At 42.9% G+C, this 22940-nt stretch overlaps 1 protein-coding gene across 1 annotated transcript in view; it reads right to left on the reverse strand.

Annotated features, from left to right (window-relative positions):
- Positions 1–9884, reverse strand: part of PARD6G (par-6 family cell polarity regulator gamma) — a 108183-nt gene extending 98299 nt beyond the window's left edge. Inside the window, exon 1 of the mRNA XM_074987577.1 lies at positions 9805–9884. Within this exon, the coding sequence (XP_074843678.1) occupies positions 9805–9876 (72 nt within the window). The 5' untranslated portion in view covers positions 9877–9884. The remainder of the gene's footprint in view (positions 1–9804) is intronic.
- Positions 9885–22940: the final 13056 nt, after the last annotated feature.

The raw sequence follows: 22940 nt of genomic DNA on the forward strand, positions 1-22940 counted from the left end.
ATAGATGGAGGAACAGATAAGGATGTCAATGCCAGGATCGGGAAAGCAACAGCAGCATTCAAGACTTTCCATCCTATATGGAGCTCACAAATAGTATCTGTGAAGATGAAACTGCAGATCTTCAACACAAATGTGAAGAGTGTGCTCTTGTATGGATGCAAGACCTGGCATACTAAGAAGTCTTCAAATCACAAGCTACAGACATTCATAAATAGATGGCTGAGGTACGTCCTTCACATCAAATAGCAAGACTGTCACAAATGAGGAGCTTTGGAACAGAGCAGGACAAGAACCACTTGACACTGAAATCAAGAGAAGAAAGTGGGGATGGGTGGACCACACACTCAGAAAACCATCATCCAGCATAGTCCGTCAAGTTCTCACAAGCTACATCTACACATGCCCCCAGCTTCGAAGGAGGCATGGTAATCAGCCGATGGGAGATTACTAATGAAGTGCTGCGGTGAATATGCAGCACTTCATTAGGCTAATTCCTCCCCACAGCAACTTCAAAGCATCAGACTTCGAAGTGCACATGCTACTGCAAAGGGCCTTTACTCCCCAAAAGTAAGGGATTTCTGTGGAGTGGGATATGCTGCTGCATGAACAATTCACTGGTGTTTGCTGTAGGCCCACCATGACCTGGTTACAATCATTATGGTACTTGGTACTGTCCCCCTCATGGACCCCATCCATGGCAGGAAGATGGAATTTCAACATATCTTTCCAAGTGGAAAAGGTTTGACAGCTTGAATTCAGAAATCTTCTGGAGTGCATTACAGGCAAATGAAAGGGATGGTGAAAGGAGAGAAGATGCAAGACTTCTCTTCCCTCCCCAATAGTCCTCAAATCAATCCATCACACCTATCACAGATGTGCTGTGCTCTTCATTTGTTGAGTGGAATCCCTTGTCCACCGGCACTCTCCATTTAGCTCAACGACTACTTGGCTACTGCCAAGACTACAGAATCTAAAACAACTGGCTAATGCGTACGTTTCACAGATGTGACTACTTAAAGCAGTCGTCTTAGGATCAGAATGAATGCTTAAAATAAAATGGAGAACACCCTTTTTTGTTTGGCACAAAGAATGTAGTAGATACATAATACACAAAGACAGGGCATTATGTACCCTAAACTGGGCTTTGGGGGAACAAGTTTACTGAAGCAGTTACATAAACTCCTATTCAGCTCACATGCCAATTTTTTTTTTTAAACTTTGCAACTGGATTTTGTGGAAATCCAGAAGGACTGAAATCAAGCTCACTTTGGCATCCTGTCTTCATTTAAAATGGAAGCCACACATTGTGGTTTTCTCCAAGGCTGTACTGCATTTGGTCTGGATGTTGTTTTCAAATTTAGAACTCAGAGCAAGAAGTTAAATAAATGTATTCTGATCCCACTATTTTTGACAAAGTTCATTTTAGTTTGACTCCAGTTATGGTAACATCCTGCAGATTCAAAGCATGGTATTTCTGGAGGCACACCTGAATAGCCTTTACCTTTTTATATCAGTATTCTTTCAAAGGCCAAGATTTTCAAGGAGCTCTCAGCTGCAGAACATTATAACATAAGTGGCGCATCACCAGGAAAAAAAAAAACGGATGCCCAGCACCACTGGCCACAGCTATCTGGTCCCATCCCAATGAGTCAATCGGGATGCCACCAAACAGGTGCTGCCAACCAGCTATGTGGTGGCTCCGGAAGGACCTTGGAGAGGGCAGAGAGTGACTGGCTGGACAGTCCTCAGAGCAGAAATGATGTATACCCACTCCGTCCCTTCCCTCACCCAGGAAAACTAGAAGTCAGTGTCTATATAATCTCGAATAAGGGCACAAATCAATCAGGCAATTGAGGATTGATGGGCACCAATTTACATGCCATACCTTACTTCAGTGGAAGTTAAAAAGGAGTAAGATTTTCACTCTTTAAGAGGAGATTGGTAAATACAAATTTGTTTTTAGTGCAGTGTTAAAGGTTATAAGATGTTATACTTTACACCTACAATCAAAAAATACATGTAATTGCAAGATGCTTAGGTGGGCACATCGTATTTCAGTTGCTGAGGTGTTTGTAAAGTAGTTACCTTTGTTTGTTCGACAAACAAAGCTTTTTTACAGCTGAATATCTGTTGCGCAGGCACAAATTTCCGTAACAAGCAGCAATGTTAGCAGGACAAACCACAAGCTGTTGGAGTGGTTCTCCACCCTAGCAATTGTTTTTAATAGGCAGATTTGCTGGAGGAGTCTGACTTCTGCATGTGTCAAGAGATCCAAACCATAATCCTCAGTGTTCATTTTGCAGGAGCAGAGTGCTGTTTTCTAAAGAGTTGTACTCAGGATCAGAAGGCCTGACTCTTTATAATGGGTTTTAGTTTTTGTGCAATGGACACATCAGAACACCGACATTGGAAAAATATTAAAAAGCTAATTACTGCATTTGATAGAACACTGAGTAACTGCATATAGGATTTGGATGAAGCGGAATTAGAAGTGGAATAGCAGAGCGTAATACATAGTTCTATTTGTTATATTTAAATTTTACGATTCCCTGTAATAAATGTGAGTGTTGATTGTAGCGGGATATTAATCAGTATTGACCTTTTTATTAAAAGCCAGCTTGACAACACAGAATATTGTCACGGTCCCTCAAGATTGTTAGCAACTTGTCATTGTAAATCACTCAAAAGGCAACACCTGCACAGCATTGCAATCAGGTAAAGAAGGAGTTATCACATCCCAAAGTGTAATTTAAAAAAAAGGATCTCATTTTCTGATAAGAGGGTTCAGGCACCTTCTGAAAATGTTTCTTTCACTGTCACTTAAAAAAAAAAAAAAAATAACCCAAAGTGGATCTAAATCCACTCTAGAAAGATTACAGATCCTTTCCAATTACTCTTCTGCTTGTACTTTTAGTCGAGAGGAAATACAATAAAGCTATGCCTACATTATGATTTAAATCAACAAATTATTTTGTGCAGGGATGTGAATTAGCCAGCCTGAGTGACGTAACTCATGCCAACTTAAATGTTCGTGTAGACAGTGCTGTGTCAGAGGGAAAGCTACACTCTGGGCTTGTCTACACTAGCTCCCTACTTCAAAGGGAGCATGGTAAATAGGGTGTTGGGAGTTTATTAATGAAGTGCTATGGTACGTATGCAGCATTTCATTAAGCAAATCTCCTCCCCGCTCCCCCCCGTGGCAACTCCGAAGTGTTAACCTTCAAAGTGCCGGCTCGTGTGTAGCTGTGGCTGACCTGCCGGTACTTCGAAGTGCCTGGGCTACTTTGAAGTCTCTTTACTCCTCAAAATTTTGCCCAGGCACTTCGAAGTGTCGCGGCTACATGCGAGCCGGCACTTCAAAGTTTAACACTTGGAAGTTGCCACCGGGGGAGGGGGCGGAATTTGCTTAATGAAGTGCTGCATATGAACCACAGCACTTCTCTAATAAACTCCCAACACCCTACTTACCATCCTCCCTTTGAAGTAGGGAGATAGTGTAGACACAGCCTATGATAGCTACTGCCACTCGCTGGGTGTGGATTAAATTAGGCCCATACTTAGAGCAGCTACACTAGCGAGCATGTAGTGGGGGACTTGCATCAGTGCAGCTGTCAGCCCTCCCATATACCCATAGTCCCTGTTTGCAAGTTTGACCCACATCTCTGCCTCCTTGAAACAAAAATGGACAAGAGACAAACTGAAAGGTCTTGTAAAATCTTAAAACCAGAAACTTCAAAAGTGACAACTGAGTCAAGGAGCTTCCCTGAAGTTTTTACATGGACTCTTGAAAAATGTACACTCTTTCAGCATGTCCTGGAGACTTGTGTTAACTACAAATCTTTCCACATAGGTCTGAATTTGAAAAATCATGAAAATTATATATATGTAAAAATCAATTTCCCTTTTCTCACTCAGTTTTGAAAAAATATATTTTATGAAGTTTCCAGTTTTCACCCTTTCAGAGACACAGTAATAGGGAACAAAATTAAAAAAATGGTGATTGTATGGCTAGTTCTCAAAAAGTTTGTTTCTAGAGCACATAGCTATGCAAAAGGTTTCACTCAAGAAAGATAATTGGTCTAATTCTTGGGAGATTTAAAAACCTGAATGCAGAGGAAGTGCATTAAGAATAGGCTGTATGTTTCTTTTATAAGATGAGATCTACCAGCAAGTTGGGAACTTTTAAAGCTAGATAAGAGGCTGGGGGAAAGTGGGGGAAAAAAAGTCCTTTTAGAATGGTTTCCAGATTCTTCAAAGAAAAAAGATATTCTGCATACCACCAACTTGACAGGGGATTGAATACAGACAGCTAGCTGCATTGAGAAAAACAGTTATGATCTGGCAAGATGACTTCCAGTTATGATTTTGAAACTCCTGCCCAACTCTAGAGTTCAGAAGTTTACTTTGAGCTACAGATGTAGCTATTATCTGCCTCAGTAGGCTGTGGGTATTTTTGTTTTTATGCTCTAGAGCAGGGGTCAGCAACCTTTCCAAGGCAGAATGCAGAAGTTTGACCTCTATGTACGGTCTGAGTACTAGTGACTTTAAAAGGTATCACTAATAGTCCTACTTACAACAGCTTCATTAATAAAGATCCAACCACTCAAATCACCATTGAAGAGGTAGTTGGTAGCCATTAGCTGGTATTTTGTTAATCGACAGGCAGCATGGCTGTGAGAAAGCTCCCAGCTGCACGGAGAGAAGGGACAGGGCTGAGCTCCCACCTTATGTGCCAATGACAATCAGGTCTTGTGCCATTCTTGGCACCACAAAGGGGCTTGCTATCCCTGCTCTAGAGAAAGCCACAGAAAAGCAAAAGAGGTCAAAAACGTAATTATATTTCAATAGCTAACTAGGGGAAGATATGAACAGGATCCAAAAGAAGTTTCCCGTCTCTTACTACCTCATCTAGCAAAAGGACCTAAAGTCCTTGTTAGTTTCTTCAGATGAATGGGAGGAGGACAGGGAAGAGAGAAAGGCAGAATTACAAAAGATTTCAGTGATCAGCTTCATCTGAGGATGGAAGTATATAAAGGCAGCTTGTTTGTTGTTTAACCTTATTTATAGCCTTTGAGAAGATAAAGTCACCAAAATACAGCAAGCCACATGCCCTCAGAAATCAGTTCTGAGTTGTTTCTTCACAGTATCACAATATCATTCATTTTGTTGAGGGCTTTCAACCAGAGAATCTATGGCTTTAAATATTACCAGAGGATAAACAGGATATTAAATATTCAGCAAATCAAGGGGCAGATATTAAAAAATGCCTTAGGACCAGATTCTCAGATGGTGTAAATCAGTATAGCACCAATGATGTCAAAGGAACTAAGTGAGTTACACCAGCTGAAGATTTGACATTCTACATTTTCCACAAAGTTTAGGTGTGGCCAACACTGGGAAGACACGTGGGTCTATTTTTTAACATATCACTTATTTCTGGTATTGGAAAGGCAGGAGTAGTGTCTAAGAATCAGATCATATGGTCTTGGGGATATACATAGGGATATGAAGTGGGGCTCAAGATGGTTTGTTTCCTTAGAGGCCAATCACAGAAAATGCATGTAGTTCAATACTGTTTTATACATACGACATCTGCTAATGATGGCAACGGGGTTAAAAAGAGAATAGCGTATGGAATACAGGTTAAGAATTCAGTCCAACTCTCATTAAAGGCAACAGGAGGATTCTCACTGTAGTGAAAAAAGGGTTGAGTGTATTACATAAAGCTCAAGGACACACAGCAAGTCACTGCAAACAACAGGAACCCACTCAATTCTCCTGTCACAGGATTCCCGCCTTCTTTCCTCTCTCTTGCCATGCCAACTTTAACTTGAGATTCAGGGTTAGATGAGTCTTAACTAGTCTGCAGTAATTCTGCCCTTCAATTTCATTGGGAATAAATCTGAATCACAAAGGAAACAATACACTAGGTTGCTGGGTGTTTATGCTTCAGGATGAGAAAGAGAAACTATAACTAAAGCCATCAGGTGTCCTATGGCGATTTTTTTGGAGCTCCTATGCATTTTGGTCAATAAAAGCCAAAGAAAAGGGTTTCAAGAGCACCCACAAAGGCTCTTCCTCTTTTGCTTACCTTCGCCATTCACTGAGATTCGACCCTTCCAAGACACCACACCAGGGTAGTCCTGGATCTGAAGCTAATCACACACTTGGGTTCAAGATACTGACTGCACCACACCATCTGACTGACTTTCTTTGAGAGGCCCAAGCACTAGATTAAGATAGCTGAGAAAACATGTGGTCTCATACCAGCTTTCTAGTTCTGACAGGTTTTGACATGGTTCACACTCCCAAAATAAAGGTGACTAGGTTGTAAGTATTTAAAAGGCTTGCTCCACACAGCTGTCAGGGACCGATGCATTGACTAAAGAGTATTTACATGGTCATTTTTAGCCATAAGAATCAAGGCCAAACCAACTGGAAAATAGCTGGCATTTCCAGAAAGGTCAGAGGAACCATGATACCATGACACACTAACTTAGCTCAATATCCCACCTCCAACAACTGCAGGTCATAGTTGATTCACTGAAAGGTACAACGTCTGCACAAATGTAAGGCATCTCAACTGGTGCGCAACATTGTATGTTGGGAAAACAGTTTCTTCCTGATCCTGGCTGGTCAGCTTACCCCCTGAGGTACGAGAGTTCTCTGCCTCATTCGAATATACCTAAGAGCTTTGTAAAGATTATGAAAGGAAATGGTTGTTTTAATAGTGACCCCAATACAGCATCTCATCACTAGAACTTCCTATACAATTAAATCCTAAGTGGGACTACAAACAACAGATAATAGTTAGGCTAATACAATGTTAAGGCTGATCATTTAAATACACAAAAAGTTCTGAAATTCAGGAGTTAATGTTCGCATCACAACATTAACCTGGGTGGATCACTTATGGATGTGTACATATATCAGGTTTGTTTGTTTTGTTTTTTTTTTTAAGTTTGACTGACATTTAAGTTTGTCTCCCTTAAGGATGAATTAATGTGGTTTTCTGCATTTTTATTTCCTTGACTAAAGAAGAACCTCTTGACATCAGTATTGAGATCCCCCAACCCACAACCACCCACAAAACCCCTCCTCACACACAAATGTTCTCACTGTATCTACCCCCACTCCAGAAATCTACAATCATCAAATCACACATATAAGTGTTAGGTGGGCTGGTTGGATAAACCTGGAGGGATTCTGCACCTGAGAAGCAGGCAGTCCTTACCAGCAGTGAGTAAGTGAGGGTATTTGTTTGTTTTTATACAAACCAACCACAGGGAAAAAACTCAAAACAAACAAACATAGGAAACTGGTGTACTGTATATTAAAATGGAGAATTGGAGCATTAACTTATGCAATCTGCAGATGTTAGACATATGTTTAACAGACGTCTTGGTTTGAAAATATGGGCCAAATGCACTGTATATATGACTTAGTAATTGAACATTCATCTGACCAGGTCTGGAGGGTTTCTTGGGGCATGCTGGGTGGGCAGAGCACTTCTGAGTGCATTATGCTTTCAAGCAAAACTGGAAAGAGACTGCCAAGGTAGGAAAGGAGACAAATTTTTCCCAAGCCTGCTGCTGTTTTTAGCACCCCCGCCCTGATGCTACCGTACAGGCTAAAGGGTAGAAAATAAAGTGTTCTAAATTTGCACATGAGCTGCCACTTCCAAAAATCATACACAAAACAGATATTCAGCTCAACCCAGCTCCAATCATTAACACCTTTTGTACATTCTCTAGGGCAGAAGTATGAGCAGTCCAAATTGCATCAAACTGCATCATCAGTGCTGGTAAGTTGAGAGACCAGGAAATAAACAGGTTAAGATGGTAGTAGTAAATTTGGTTCCAAAGTTTTTTCCAGGGGGAAACTGGAATGCTGCATGAAGTGCTAATTTTATTCTTTGTATTTTGTGTCAGACTTGCATAGTGACTAGTCACTGAGGTCTAGTCACATGGTATGAACTTTTAAAACCAGACTGCTGGAGTTTTTAACGATAAATATAAATATATAAGCTCTTCAGTACTTGACATTTTTCCACTTAACAGTAGTTGACTGGTTTTGATCAAGTTTTGAAGAGGAATAACTCACCTGTTCTTGCTGGGACTAAGAGGTAGGCATTTCAACCAAAATGGGTTGAGAAAGATACTGATGCCTGAAAACATATTTGAATATCCAACTCAAGCTTAGATGCAGCAGCTTTGGAATAGTCCACTCTTGCATGTTATGGACTCCTGATTTCTATTTCATTCGCTAACAGTAGTAAATTTGCATTTAAACAGAATGCATTGACCTGAAAGTGGTTCATACAGTGGTGTACATATTAGCCCCATTTTTAGATGATGAAACAGAAACACAGACATTGACACTTTTCAAAAAAATCTCATAGCATGTCAGCAGGAGCGCTGGGAACAGAGCCGTGTTTGCTTACTCCCAGTACTGTGGCCCTGTTGGCTAGTCTACCCGGTTTGTGCTACCGCTAAGTGTTTAATGGAAGTGCACTTGGCATCATCCTGCATAAGACAGAAACTTACTAGGTGGCTGCAGTGGATTTTCTTTTTGTGTGTGTGTGTGTGGGGGGGGCTGTTAATTTGTGAGTACATGGGAACCGGAAGCCTTTGGAATTCTGCCTCACTTCTCACAGTATATAATTAAGCTGTACGTAATTTATGTCTCATTACAAAACACACACCCTTGTCAGTCGTCAGAAAAGACAGGCAGGCTAGGTTAAGTTCAGTGTTGCATGGGGGACTCTTCAGAAAGACAGCAAGCTAACACAAAAGGTGTTCCAGAGTAGGACAGCTTGCCCAGGGTCTCATCTGGGTGAAAGAAGGGTCACCAGCCCAAGAGCTTTCAGCAAGCTCCTCAGGAACTGAGCCTTCCTCCCAGAGAGAGAGAGAAATCACTAGCTCATCAGATGATTACAATAACCCAAACAAGTTTAAACAGGACTTAAGAGCTGAAGACATGCAACCAACATTACAGCACTGACTCAGGCTGAGATCTGCAAATGAGCCTGAAAACTTCAGACCAAAAGCTGTTAGCCTTTCGAAGGTGGGAGAGAACTGAGATTTCATTCATGGGGGGGGGGTCCTTTTTTTGCAGCTACATTTACCAAATTCAACGCTAAAAGCTTCCGAACAGGTCTATTCAGCGAAACAATGGATCTCTTTTCCTTAGGAGAGAGAAAAAAAAATCCTGACAAACTTTGCGCTCTTGAGTCCAATGAAGCAACGAACCAAGTTTAAAAGCAGTGGGGTTCAACGCGGCAACATCAAGCCCGCCCCCGGGTCCCTGCGGGATTAACTCCAGGCTGACTGAACTAACGGGTTTCACCCCCTTAAAAACCTCAGCTTTTGTGTAAACAGCCCATCGCAGCCGGGAGGGGGAGGGGCGTAATACAAAGTTCAGACCGCCCGCAAAACTTGCCCGGCGAAGTACCCTTCGTGCAAGTGCCCTAGATCTCCAGACAAGCCGTAGCGTGAGCCCGTCCTCCTTGGGAATGCAGAGATGAGGCTGAGGAGGTTGGATTTCCCCACGTTTCCAGCTCAGTCCCGGAGGGAAAAAACGAGGGCCGGAGAGCTTGCGCCATGTGCACAGCGAGTGCAGCTCAGCCTTATTTAAAATTCGCCACGAGAAACAACCTCTACCCTTGGCCGAAACTCGGAACATATTTTCAGTCACAAAGAGGGGGAGGGGGGCAAGTAGAGGGTCTCCATTCATTTGTAAGGGAATCCGGGGGGAGGAAAGTACCGGTCTGTTCCAGACTTTGTCCAGCTGCAGTCTCCTTACCTTACTCTTCACTTCCACCGCGCTACTATCGAAATACCGCAGAGTCTGAGATTTATTAAAACTCCGATTCATCTTCTCGGCCCCCAATTTATCCCCCCCCCCTCTCCGTCTCCTCTTCGCCCTTGCTCAACAAGGGCTGCAAGATCCGCTGCCTCCGACTGTGGGAAAGCTTCTCCCCCCCCTCCACCCCCAGCGGCTGCGTGTGGTTGCCGCTGCTCCGACGCTGGAATGTATCTTTCTTTGGAACGTTCAGCCGCCGGAGGTTCTTTTACTTTGTCCCAACGCTCGAATCAGAACGCCCGCCCAGCTCGCTCTCCGGGCTTCTGTTTGTAACAATCGCAGCAGCCGAGCTCGCAGCGCGCCTGTGACTCAATGGGAGGAGGCTGCACGTACTAGACCCCGCCTCCAACGACCCTCCCGCTTCCACCGGCTCCTCTTTCAGTTCTAGGAGAAACAGGCTCCTCCCGCGCTCCAGAGGGTGCGCTTTCTAGGCTGTGATTTGCTCTGAACTCCTTAAGTAGTATGGAAGAGTGGGATCTGCAGACACAGAAAAAGTAAGTGGGGACGGGAAATCAGAGTAGTAGAGAATGATACAAAGCAAAATCCGGAGGGGCAGATATTCCCGCCCGCAAATCTGGAGAAGTTTGAAGACAAATGTGAATATTGTGGTGCAAGCTTACGTGCCAAGTGTTTGCAAATGATAAGGCAAGCTGCCGGGCACAATTGCCGTGAACTTTTAACAGTCCCAGTATGTACTAGACGCAGACGTAACAACCATGATCAGTAACATTAGCAGTCCTGCAAACACTCATACCCTATGCTTAACATTCCGACCATGAATATTTCAACTGGCTGTGATTGAAATGCGGTAGAACTGCTCACATCAGTAAAGATAAGTACATGTACCTGAACCCTGCAAAGCCTTTTACCCTAATGTTCAATAATCAGAAAGCTCCAAAGTTATAATTAGGACTTCTAAAATTACCTTTTGCTTTTGGAGCCTCTAGGGTTCTCTTGTTTTCTTTGCAACCATGAGGATTAAATATGTATTTGATTTAAAATGGAGGATGGTACTTTCATTACATAACTCAAGGACTTTTAAATAGAGGGACAACATTTCCCTGTGCTGATTATGGGACACTTGGTAAAGTTACTCATCTTCAGGTGATTTCCATAGCAGCTAATCAGATTTGTGCAGTACAGACATTCAAATTGACATTAAGTTGGCTGAGCCCCTGTTAAACATAAATACTCCCTCACTTCCTCGGGTGGAACTCTCCACCCTTCCTGCCAACTCAGCTCCCTGTAAAGACCCACCTGTCCCGTGCATCTTCCCAAGATAACGCATGGGGGTCACACAGGGTCAGTGGAAAGGGACGTACGCCGTGTCAGGGGGATATTCAATGGGGATAGGGAGACATGAAGGGGCACAGCAGTGAGAGGCAGCAAGAGGGAGAGCTTGTAAAGGATGTTGAGGGGTGGCAGAAGTAAGATGTACCGCCTGGCACTTGCTCACGCTCACCAGCCAGCTCTGTTACATTGGGCAGTCAGTGCTAGCCAGAAATGGAATGGGGGCAGGGGCCTGCTGGCTGAGAGCTGGCACACAGCTAGAGCTCCACTGATCGACCAGCAGGAAGAGCATCAGGGGCCCCTGTTCCTGCATCTTTGTCCCACCACCAGCTTTTCATACCCACAGTAACCACTGACCATTGGACACCCTCTCTACTCACCATTCGTGGGCCAATGGCTAGCATGCAGGGTTCTGGCCAGCAGCAGGACTCACCAGTACATATGGGGATGGGGAGAGAAGACAGAAAATGCGGAACAGATCGCCTGGTTTTAAAGAAAAAGTCAGCACACCTGCTTCAGAAAAGTTTTTAAGAAGTCAGGACACCAGGAGGGTTTAAATATGGGATCCTTTAAAAACAGAATGTCTGGTCACACAGCTTTAAAAGGAAACACCAAATGCATCTGACAAAGCGGGTCTTTGCCCATGAAAGCTTATGGTCCGAAATATCTGTTAGTCTGTTAGGTGCCACAGGACTTCTTGTTGTTGTACCAAATGTTATGGAACTTGTGATAAAAAATCCTAAGTTGTAGCAACAATAACTAATAGGAAAGTAATGATAATTGTCCTTTATATTAAAAAAGCACTCCAAGCAGTAGAGTCAGTAGAATTTTCTTAGGATATTTCTTCTTCTATGCCATTGCATGAAAAAAAATCTACAGAAACAAGAGAAACTGACTTATTTTACAGGGGAAGTCATTAAAAAGCCTACACACAAAGTGCTGACAACTCTGTAAATTGAAAATAAAGACATTTATCTCTCTTTCTGATAGTATTTTAGACCCACTCCAGTAAAAGTCTCATGCACTTTTAATTTTACAAAGTGACCAGTCCTGATGTCTTCAATGGAGCTACTTGCAGTGCATAAAGGTAGGCACGCTTGTATATATTTGCAGGACTTTTGCACACTTGCAGAGTCTCCTCAGGTATGTCTACACAGCAAGTAGCAGCCCACAGCAGTGAATTTCAGAGCCCACAATGATGGCTTGGGCATGCAGGGCTCAGGGACCCCCCTACCCTAGGCCTTCAGATCTAGCACTGCTAAGCCTGAATGTTGCTGCAGGCTGCGTAAGCGTACCCATTGAACTGTAAAAAACATATCCTACCTACAAGGTACTCTGGGTGTGCAGGGGGATCTGTTTGCAGGATAAGGGTAGAGTTTGTAAAGGGCGTTGGGATCTCTTGAGAAAAAATGTTGTTTAAATGGAATATTATTATGATTTAGAGTCCGAGAACAGAAAGTTTAACAGTGGAAATTTCTCTACTTTCTCAGTGTTGATTGGTTTATCTCCTTTTCTGGTCAAGAGTTATCACTAAGCAGTAGAAATATGTGTATTACAATAACATTTAGGAGTTTTAGTTATGGGTAACAACCCTTTGTGCAAGGCACCAAATCAGGCATCTTAAACTCCCAGCCCATGGACCGTCTACAGGCCAGAGCATATTTGCAAGCTGGCTTGGGAGACCTGACAGCTGGGGGACAGTGTTCCTTTCCCTGTTCCCAAACCTTGCCTCCTCTTGTGACCAACCTGCCTTCTCCCCTCTGTTACACCCTGTCTGCTGAGGGACATGGCCATGGGGACCTTTGGGAGGGCCTGGTACAGGCCTTCAGCAACAGTCAGGCCCTCCTGCACACCCCCTCAGTGGTGAGAGCCACTTTGGTAGTCCCACAAGCTGTGAGTTTGAGACCACTACACTAGATGCACGTCCAAAGACTATCCTTGCTTCAGTGGGCTTATAGTTCTAAGAAACCCCTATAACTTGTTCATTCCATGGTCTTTCATGAAAAGGTAAGGTGCCAGAACATTGGTAGGACAAGAATGTCTCTTTTTACTCAGTAAAACACTGCAATGAATGGGTAGAATTGTGAAGATCCAAGATGGTGTTTATATGTCAACAGCAATATGAAGAAAGATAGCTGAGCATATTAACATCTATTTTCAAAGGAAGTAACCTTTGGGAATCTTTTGAGAAAATAAATGCTGTTTAAATGTAATAGCTTAGTGGTTTGAGCATTAGCCTGCTAAATCCAGGGTTGTGAGCCCAGTCCTTGAGGAGACCACATATGGGTCTGGGGCAAATAGATTTTAAAAAACAAAATCTGTCAGGGATGGTTCTTGGTCCTGCCAAAAGGATGGGGGACTGGAGTGGATGACCTCCAGAGGTCACTTCCAGTTTTATGAGACGTCTCTCTCTCTCTCTCTCTCTCTCTCTCTCTCTCTCGTTATATATATGTATATATAAAACCTAATTCTCCACTGTCTGGCACCTTTACAGCTAATCACATCTGTGTAAAGTGGGCATAATACATCACCTGATCTGGCTGATAACATTTTAAACCCACTTTGCATTTACTTTCCATAGATATAAATGACTGATGATCTAATGGGCAATATAGTCAAAAATCAGATCCTGTGTCTTTAGGGAGTGGGACAACACAGATGAACAAAGCAGAGAAAGAGAGCCCTCTTTATTTTTGCAGGAAAAAATGTGTGAAACTAACATTGCTAAATGTGCTGGTGTCTTACTATGTTGCAAGTACAGATACAAATTTAACAAATAAAACAATGGTGGCTTGTTATTTCCCATTTTGTGTCTCAAAGGAGACGGGTCTTTATAAGATTAGGAGAGTTTCCGTCAGTGCCTTGGGTGTCTGTAAAATGACTCTGATCTATTTCAGAATCCAAAATAGCTATTTAAGGATGGACATGATCTTCTACAGGAATCTTACAGCTAGATCCACAGTGGTTAGCGATTCAGTACAGCTTGAACTTCTCTAATCCAGAACTCTCTCGTCCAGCAATCTCCATAATCCGGCATGATTTTACTCAGTCAGATGATCACTTACCATGGCTTTTGTCAAGTTTCCTGTGGTCCCATAAAGTTTGTTTCCAGCCACCCATCCTGGCTCTCAGTCTTCTGTGCTGCTATTCAGTTGTAATTTACCCCTAAATGTCTTCTAAGAGCTCAGTAAGCCGTGGAAGCGTTGGTAAGGTGCTAGACAATACATTGAGGTTTTACTGTAATGGACTAATTTAGGAGAAGGGTGTCTGTTATTCCCGGAAGTCCATTAAATGTGAGGGTTTACTGCCCACCCACCCCTGCCAGGCTCACCCAGCCCCAGTCCCCTGGAGGTGCCCTGTCACATGTGGCTGGAACTGCCACTGCGTGGCCTGGAGGAGCCGCTGCTGCCGGAGCCACCGCACACTCCTCCCACCAGAGGTTGGGCGCGTACACTGGCAGATGGCATGAGTATATGCACCCCACCCCTGGTGGGAGGAGCAAGTGACGGCTCAGGTGGAGGAGGTGGTGGCCCCTCCAGGCCACTGCAGCAGTAAACCCATTAACTTTTTTTTTGGTGGGGAGAGGGGGATTTAGGATTTTATGGACCCCGGTGTACTTTGGGAACACTGGGGGGACGGCCGTTGTTCTTGAAGTCTGCTAAATTGGGGTCTGTAAAATCAAGGGTTTACTGCATTGATCTCCCATTGTCCAGCAAATGCTCTCATCTGGCACCAGTCAGGTCCCAAGGGAGCCGGACGAGAAAGGTTCAACCTGTAGCTGGAGCAAAAAGGGCTGCCTCTCCCTTAAAAACTCTGCCTAGCACCTTCACTATAGAAGGTCATTATCTATCCATCGATAGCCAGACACATTAGATGCATTTAATCAACTGTCAGAGACCTCATGAAAAATGAAATCCTGACCTTATTGAAATCAATGGGAGTTTTGCCATAGACTCCATTGGAGGCATGATTTCTTTCACCATGGGTGCATCTACTGCGTACTTAAGACAAGGCTCAAAATTAGACCACTGTATTCCAAAGGCAGCAGCCTTACCATATAGGCTGAAAAAAGGACACCCTTGATCAAGGCATAGGCACTGGGCTATGCTTATCAGAGCTGAAAGTAGTTCTCTGCATCCTACACTCAAGGTGAGATCAGAAGAAATCTGAGAGGGTGGTATTTGTGGTCCTATATGGTTCCACTCGGAAGTGCATATAAGTATCAATAAAACTATGCTGCTATACAGACTGACTCTTGAAACAAGCATAGCTGCATGGATTCCTGAGTAGAGAAGATGCTAAGGAAATGATTGAGCAAGAGACAGAGGCTACATCTGTATTACCTTGGAAGATCAACCCACTCAGAGTTGATCTTCTGGGGTGCCATTTCATCCATGTGTGAAAAGGTGCTTTCCAGTGTCAGCCTCAACCCGGTAACTCCTTGTGAGCTGCGACGATTAAGGAAGGCTGAGGGGAGGAGCACTCCCGTTGACCTTCTTCCAGGAACACAGCCATTGAAGTAGACGGCTGAAAAGTCCATTGTAGCTACGCAATTGGTGTTACACTTTGGATATCTTCCATCTCCAGAACAGGGCTGAAACGTATGGGAAGGGCACCTCAGAAACTTTTTTTCAGACACACAAGGGAAGAAGACTAGATCCCACCAAGTATTTCTGCTGTCTGTTCCCTGTGGGTTAAATGTTGTCACCAGCTTCTAGAGAGCCACTCTCTTCCCCTCCTTTTAGAGCTTTTATATTCTTTGGTCCTTCAGCATTTTGTATTAATATAACCAGTACCTTTTTTGTAAATAAAGAGGAAGTGGTATTCAGTACCAGCAAGTACCAGCACAAAAAAAGCATTGACTATACTGTAATAGTAAAAGAAACAAACAGCATTTTACTCTAAAGGGCTGGGGAAACCTGATGCTTCACCCTGACCAGGAGAAAGAAGCTGGAGGAAAACCTGCATGAGTTGCCTATAGAAGACCCAAATTACAAGAAAAAAGAGATGAAAGGCCCGATCTGCAGCTGATAGAAATTAGCTTGGAACCACTGGGCCTTAACACAATGTTTACCAGTAAAAAAGGACCGAACATTCAGTATTACACATTGCAAAATTTCCTTGGCGAGAAATGTACTATGTTATTGAAGGACTTTGCTTTTCTAAGACTCAGCTAAATAACATCCCACACAATGACTTTGGAACTGTGCAAAATTTGCATTCCTACATTTGGTATTGCCCTTGCTTTCTTAGATACAGCTCTAATGGCATTGCACCATCACATGGAACTTTGTGTTCAGTGACGTCTCTGCATACGGGACTTGTGAAAATCATGATTATTTTACGACTCTAAACAGATTATATGCCTCTGTTAATTGTGGATTTTGTATGCATGAGAACACAGGTAGAAATTATTGATAGAGCACTTACTCTAAACAGATTTCTACATTGTGAATTATTAGGAAAATACTTAGATGCATCTCTTTCCCTTTTTTGTTGTTATCCAAGCACTTACATAAATTATTGAACCAATATAATGTGCTACATTATCTAACTTGCCTCTAGTATCTCACTGTGATTCATCTTGATCTCACAAGAGGATTTATTTTCCCCTCTTGATGCATATTTCATTAATATTAATGACGGCCATAATTTTGGGGATCACGTGTAGGCAGCGCTTAGGTCATTAAAACTGCTTGGGAGAGTGCCACTTTTTTCCAGTCTGACTACTGTCTACTGTGCAGAGTCAATAAGAGATCTTTCAGCATGGTACAAGATAAAATTTATCAGAAGTCTGGAGAATCCAGAATGGTTGCTAACTTCTTTAAAGGTGCCTATAAATGAATATTTGTAGTGTTGATATAATTGTGTTTGTCGCAGGCTATGAGAGATAAGGTGGGTACAATTGGACCAGTTTCTGTTGGTGAAAGAGAAACAAGCTTACATTGTACATAGAGCTGGGAAAGAACTGAAGAAGAGCTCCGGGTAGCTCAAAAGTTTCTCTTTCACCAACAGAAGTTGGTCCAATACAAGATATCTCACCTGCCTCGTGTCTTTACAATTGAATGGACAGGTATCTGAAGTGCACAGATCATTCTGTCATATCTTTTCCCGTGTGCATTTTTTAAATATTAACCCTATTTTACTTTTAGGGGGTCTCATCTTTTGAATTGTATTTCCACAAAAACAACGTTAAACTGCCTCACTTGTGAGTAAAGGAGGAGGAGTACCAAAGCTGGTTGATTGGGCTAACAAATGTTACACAGCAGTCAGTTCTCTACTGTTTCCCCTTTCTTCCCATTGATTTATAATTGCAGTCCAGCTGGAATCGCTGTGAAAACATGACGCTGTGACCGAAAGCCAGTTGAAGTAAATATTCTGATAACTAATTAATAGTTCTGGGTAAGAACTATTGCACATTTTTGCTGTTAAGTCACAAGTCTGACAAATCATTTTGTCTTTTTTTTAAACTAAGATGCTTGTAAGGAGTCACTTGGTAGATTCAAATATTTAACCACTGCTCAATAAAAATAAAAATAAAAACTACTCAAAAACAAAAACAGACACCCACAAACTGATTATGGATATGGAGAATGCCTATATATTTATTCAGCATGAGTTGTGATACATGACAGACAATTGTCCATACCTATTTGAAACCACTGGGTTTTGTCAGACTTGGCAACCAAAATAATTCACAGAAAACCATCATCCAGCATAGTCCGTCAAGCTCTCAAATGGAACCCACAAGAAAAACGCAAAAGAGGAAGTCCTCAACAAAGTGAGAAGACCTACTGAGACTGAAGGACAACAACTAGGGTGCTCATGGGATCAGCTAGAAGTTTTTTCTCAAGACAGAGTAAAGTGGAGGAGACTTATAGGTTACCTATGCTCCATTTGGAGTACAAGGTTTTAAGTCAAGTTAGTCAAGTCATCTTCTCCATCTCTGTGTGGGACTGAACAGATTTCACCTTACCCACAGACTGGCAAGGCAATATGCCAAGAAGCACCTTCCTGCGTTAGGGAATTCTTTTGGTATTAAATATCCATGCTAAGCAGAAATTCTCACGTGTGATCTTTGCAAGAACTTCCAGATAGGAAGACGGCTTCATCTGGGATTGCATAAAGAGACTCTGAAAGCAATTGTTTGGGCATGCATGAACACAATTCATGCTTTATTTCCATTCCCAGAGGCTGAGGTGCAGATGTTCAGCTGGGAAAAAAAGGCAGAATAGCCACACTTAGACTCAAAATACAGCTATGTGGATTTACACAGTCTGGCTCTGAGAAATTTTCAACTTTTTGATTTTCCCCAATGCCCACCAACCTTAGATCCAGTGCTGGTAGATGTGATCCAGCCCCAGCCTGTTCCACAATTCTCTGAGACCAAGTTTTAGGCAAGCAAAAATTGCAGAATCAACACCCCTAAGAAAAATTCTCAAGTCACTCCTGAACTGAATTCTCCAGCCCAGTATACCAACCTAGTCCTGGGACAATGCCCAATGTTTACCCGTGACTTTCAATTAAATATATACTTATTTTTCCTTTTAGTTTCTCTTTGATGAGAACTCATGGACTTTCTTTCACGTTTACTCTTTTTGCAGTCTCACATACTCACGAAATAAGAATATTTCTGTCTTATTTTTCCTGCTGCTTCCCATCATTTATATCCCCTAGATACAGGAATGAAAATTATTTACTAAAGTAAAAATTGCAGGATCGGGTCCTTATTTCCCTTCAGTAATACCAGTGGAAACAAAAGTTTCCCAGAACCAAATAATTTTATTGCATTCCAAAATCATGTGTAAGACAGTGTTCTCATCTGTTTCACAGCATTTCCAGGGATCATAGCTATGCTTACAATCTACCAGTCTAAGCAGCTAAGCTCACAGCTTGAATGGCGAGGTTCCTTTAAAAACAGAGGTACATGTAAAAATAGCTTTGGAGTAGCTTGCTACTATATCAGGATCTATTGTCTTTATTAGTGTTTTGACCATCAAGACCACTGCAAAAATAGTATGGTGAAGGAAGACTTGCTCCATAATAAAGCCTGCAGCTAAGAACACTTTTGGGAGCTCCTCTAAAAACCACCACCAACACCATTACAACAAAAGAAGCTATATTTACTTTAAACTGGAAGTTTGAGGCTGGGGCAGAGGAAAACATTTTCCATATGTCTCAAGCAATTTGCACAAGGGGATGCTTGAAGTACTGCACCCAAGGTACAGGGCCATTTGCCAGCATTTTTGTTTTTAAATCTACCCCTTCTTTACTACTTTGTAGTAAAAAAGACCACGAAGAGAGAGAGAGAGAGAGACAGAGAGAGAGAATCTTGTTTATGGGACTGTCCTCATTGAGACCTAGCAGCCCAGACCATGCTTTAGACGATAGTATATAATTTTAAAAATTCATTTTTCAATTTGAAGGATCAACTCCAACAAGCTTATTGTAGCGAACACATCGAGATCATGCACTTAAGATCTATTAAGAATTGCTTCTATGAGTAGAGGGCTTATCTGTGACAGAAGAGAAAAAGAGACTGGTGCATCCAGGATGCCTTTGAGATATGGGTCTGAAAAAGGCAAATGTGATCCCAGGCTACATCGGGGAAGCATTTTCATCTGAGACAGTGAAGTATGAATGTCACTATACAAGACCTCATTTGGAATATTTGTGTGATTCCAGTCACCCTTGTTCAAACTGGTCCAAGCACAGAAAAGAGCTAACAGATTAAGGAGAGGCTGCAAGGGCCCCTGTCATGGGAGGAGGTTGACAGAGCGTGACTTGTTTAGCTTAGCAAAATGAAGGCTGAAAGGAGAAATACAGCAGGGGGAAAAAACCCCAGCGATGGTGAGGCCAAGCTGAAGGACAATTTGACACAAAAATGGTTAAAAACTAGTCATGAACAAATTCAGGCTAGAAATTAGGAGTTTTCTAATAAGTGGAGGACAGAAGTTCTGGAACAGCCTCCTCATAGGAATTGTTAGTTAGGTGAGAATTAGTTAGAAGAGAAAGTGTGAGACATTTATGAGACTGTATGACAGGGCTGTTTGGGAGGCTGGGCTCACTGGTTCTTGGGGGTCCTTTATTGTTCTCATTTCAAGTTTCTAAAAATCTCACACTCCAGGGTGTCAGCCAGTCACCCACAGGTGTCAGGAAAGGACTTTTTTCCTTCTGTCATGTTTCGGGTTGGATTTGGAGGTTTTGTTTGGTCTTCTTCTGAAGTATCACAGCTGGCCACAGCTGGAGATGGAACGCTGGATGGGTGCTTTGAGATAATACAGATCATTCTCTGTCTCTGATGTTCGGCTGGCTTGTTCTTGTTCACAGACTCTGACTGATAGCCACAGGTGGGGTCAAGGAAAGACTTTTCCTGAAGGTCAGCTGGTTTCACCCTCTGCTGAAGTATAGGGCACAGGACACTTATCTAGATGATTGTGACAATCTCTCACTTTCTGAGGGTGCTGCCATGGAAGTGGCCTGAGTGCACTTTAGTCCCTTTTGTTTTCTGCTCATGGCACACAGTAGTTGAGCATCCTGAGGGCTAGAATATGGTGTCTGGAATCCTGATTGCTGGGTGCAGAGTGTGATGGTGGTGCTGGGCTGTGATCACAGGCTGTGAGGCTAAGTGACACCCACCCTCCATGACTCCTTTAGGCTGGGTCTACACTCGCTGCGGAAGATTGAATAATTAGGTTCCATCTTCCAGGGTGCCGTTTCCCGCAAGTGTGAAACGGCGCATTCCAGGGTCAATGTCGACCCCAGAAATCCTTACGAGGCGCAAGGCTTAAGGAATGCTGATGGGAGACATTCTGCATTGAGGACAGGGATGAATATCAACGGCTGCTAAATCGATTTTTGGTATGCAATTGGCGTACCTAAAATTTCATAGCAGCCATCGATATTTAAGGTAAGTATAGACGCAGCCTGAGCTTCAGAGCCTGAGCGCTGGCTACATGGCTACTTTTAGAGTGCTTGTGCCAGCATCGCAAAGTGGTGTGGGAGATTTGCTCCTCTCTTTCCAGAAAGCTGTGGGGCTCACCCTTACTCTTCTGCTCTGTAAAATGGGGCTGATATGGCTAAGTTGGCTAACGTGCGCAACTTTAACAAAAAATTGTTACAAAACAAGAGCAACCAAAAGAAGGGAGTCCCGCTCTCTGACAAAGGCATTTAAGAATAAACACAACACACAGAATGGCAAAGCAAATATTAAAAATACCATGGCTTATTTGAACTCCTGTCATACTACTTTTAATACGCTCACTCAGATCCTCCGTGCTGTCTTTACGTAACCAGAACGCCTTTGGGCACCCACATGAGCACTGTCCTCCCTTTGCAGTTTAATTCACTGGCAAGTGAGGAAAGGGGGGTGGTTTTTCTGAAAGGCTTTTACATGTTTCATGGGACTGCCATCATTGATCTATCGTCTACAAAGCAGCTTCATCCCCCTGCCTATGCCCTGCACCCTCACTGCAGGCAATGGGGAAAGGAGGGACCTGCCGTTTCAAGTCCTTTTATTGATGGGGTTAAAAATACAGAGACATCATCTCTAATTCTTTTGAACAATGGTCCTGTCCCACAACTGTTCTGGCTTTTCCTGCTCTTATTGCCTGACTGATTAGGAGAGGACATCTTCTCTGACATTGGATGCCAAAATAAAACATTGGCCAGAGTCTGAATGACCAGGCTCCACAGGGATTCTCTTGCCTGGGGAGTCAGCAATAGGATTTCTTGAGTGCAGTTATTTGAGTGCAAGAGTTCAGTACTCTTATTTGTATCTGAAGTGCTTGAATAACAAGCCTGATTTAAACACGAAGCTGGTGTCCCGGCTTTCTGGGTCAGGGTACTGAACCTTCTTTTGCCCAGGCAGAGCGTGATGATTTCAGGTTATACTGAAGGAGAGGAAGGATAGTCCAGCCAGCAAGGTGCAAGCCTGTGATTTGGAAAACCAGCTGCATATCTCTGGGCAAGTCACTGTCTACATCAGCATTCATACCTCTGAAGAAGTGGGTCTGTCCCACAACTGGCCATCACCGAATAAATCATTTTGTTAGTCTTTAAAGTGCTACATTTCTGCTGCATTGTTTTGTTGGAGTACAGACTAACATGGCTATCGCTCTGTTACTATTCTACATCAGCATTTAGTTTGCAGCAATCTGGAGTGTCAATCTATCCTGCCTCAGGCACTAACCAGGCACCAGTGCCAGTCTGATGCACATTAACAGTTCATTAATTCACTTCAATGCTAGCTCAAAACATATTAACTAACTGGTCCTACGTATCAGCAGGGTCCATGTCAATCAGTGAGACTGGCAGGCCAGCGAGGGTTAGCTTGTTGCAAGCTGTTTGTGTACAAGATCCTTAATGTCTCTATGCTTCAGTTCCCTCATCTATAAAATGGGGATAATAGCACTTCCCTACCTCACCAGGGTGTTGCAGACTAAATACATAAAAGACTGATGGTCACTTATGTCATGTCTAAACCAGCTGCAGTGGCGGCCCTACATCTGCACCACTGTAGTACTTCAGTTCAGCCACTCACCCCAGCTGCAGGAAGGGCTCTCCCATCACTGGAGAAAATCTTCTCTCAGCCTAGCTAATGCCACTTGAGGAGGTGGAATTCTTCTCTTTACTCTCTGCTGTCCACTAGTTAAATTATGTTGTTCAGGGGTGTAGGTTTTTCACTGATGTAGTTGGTTCATCTTTTTACAGTAGCCTTATCCTCAGAAACTGTGCTAAAGGAGGCTATATAAATACCTTACAGAGAAAGCAGAGCCTGGAAGATA

This window comes from Carettochelys insculpta, chromosome 2 (assembly GCF_033958435.1).
Source record: "Carettochelys insculpta isolate YL-2023 chromosome 2, ASM3395843v1, whole genome shotgun sequence".
In the NCBI taxonomy this organism is placed as follows: Eukaryota; Metazoa; Chordata; order Testudines; family Carettochelyidae; genus Carettochelys; species Carettochelys insculpta.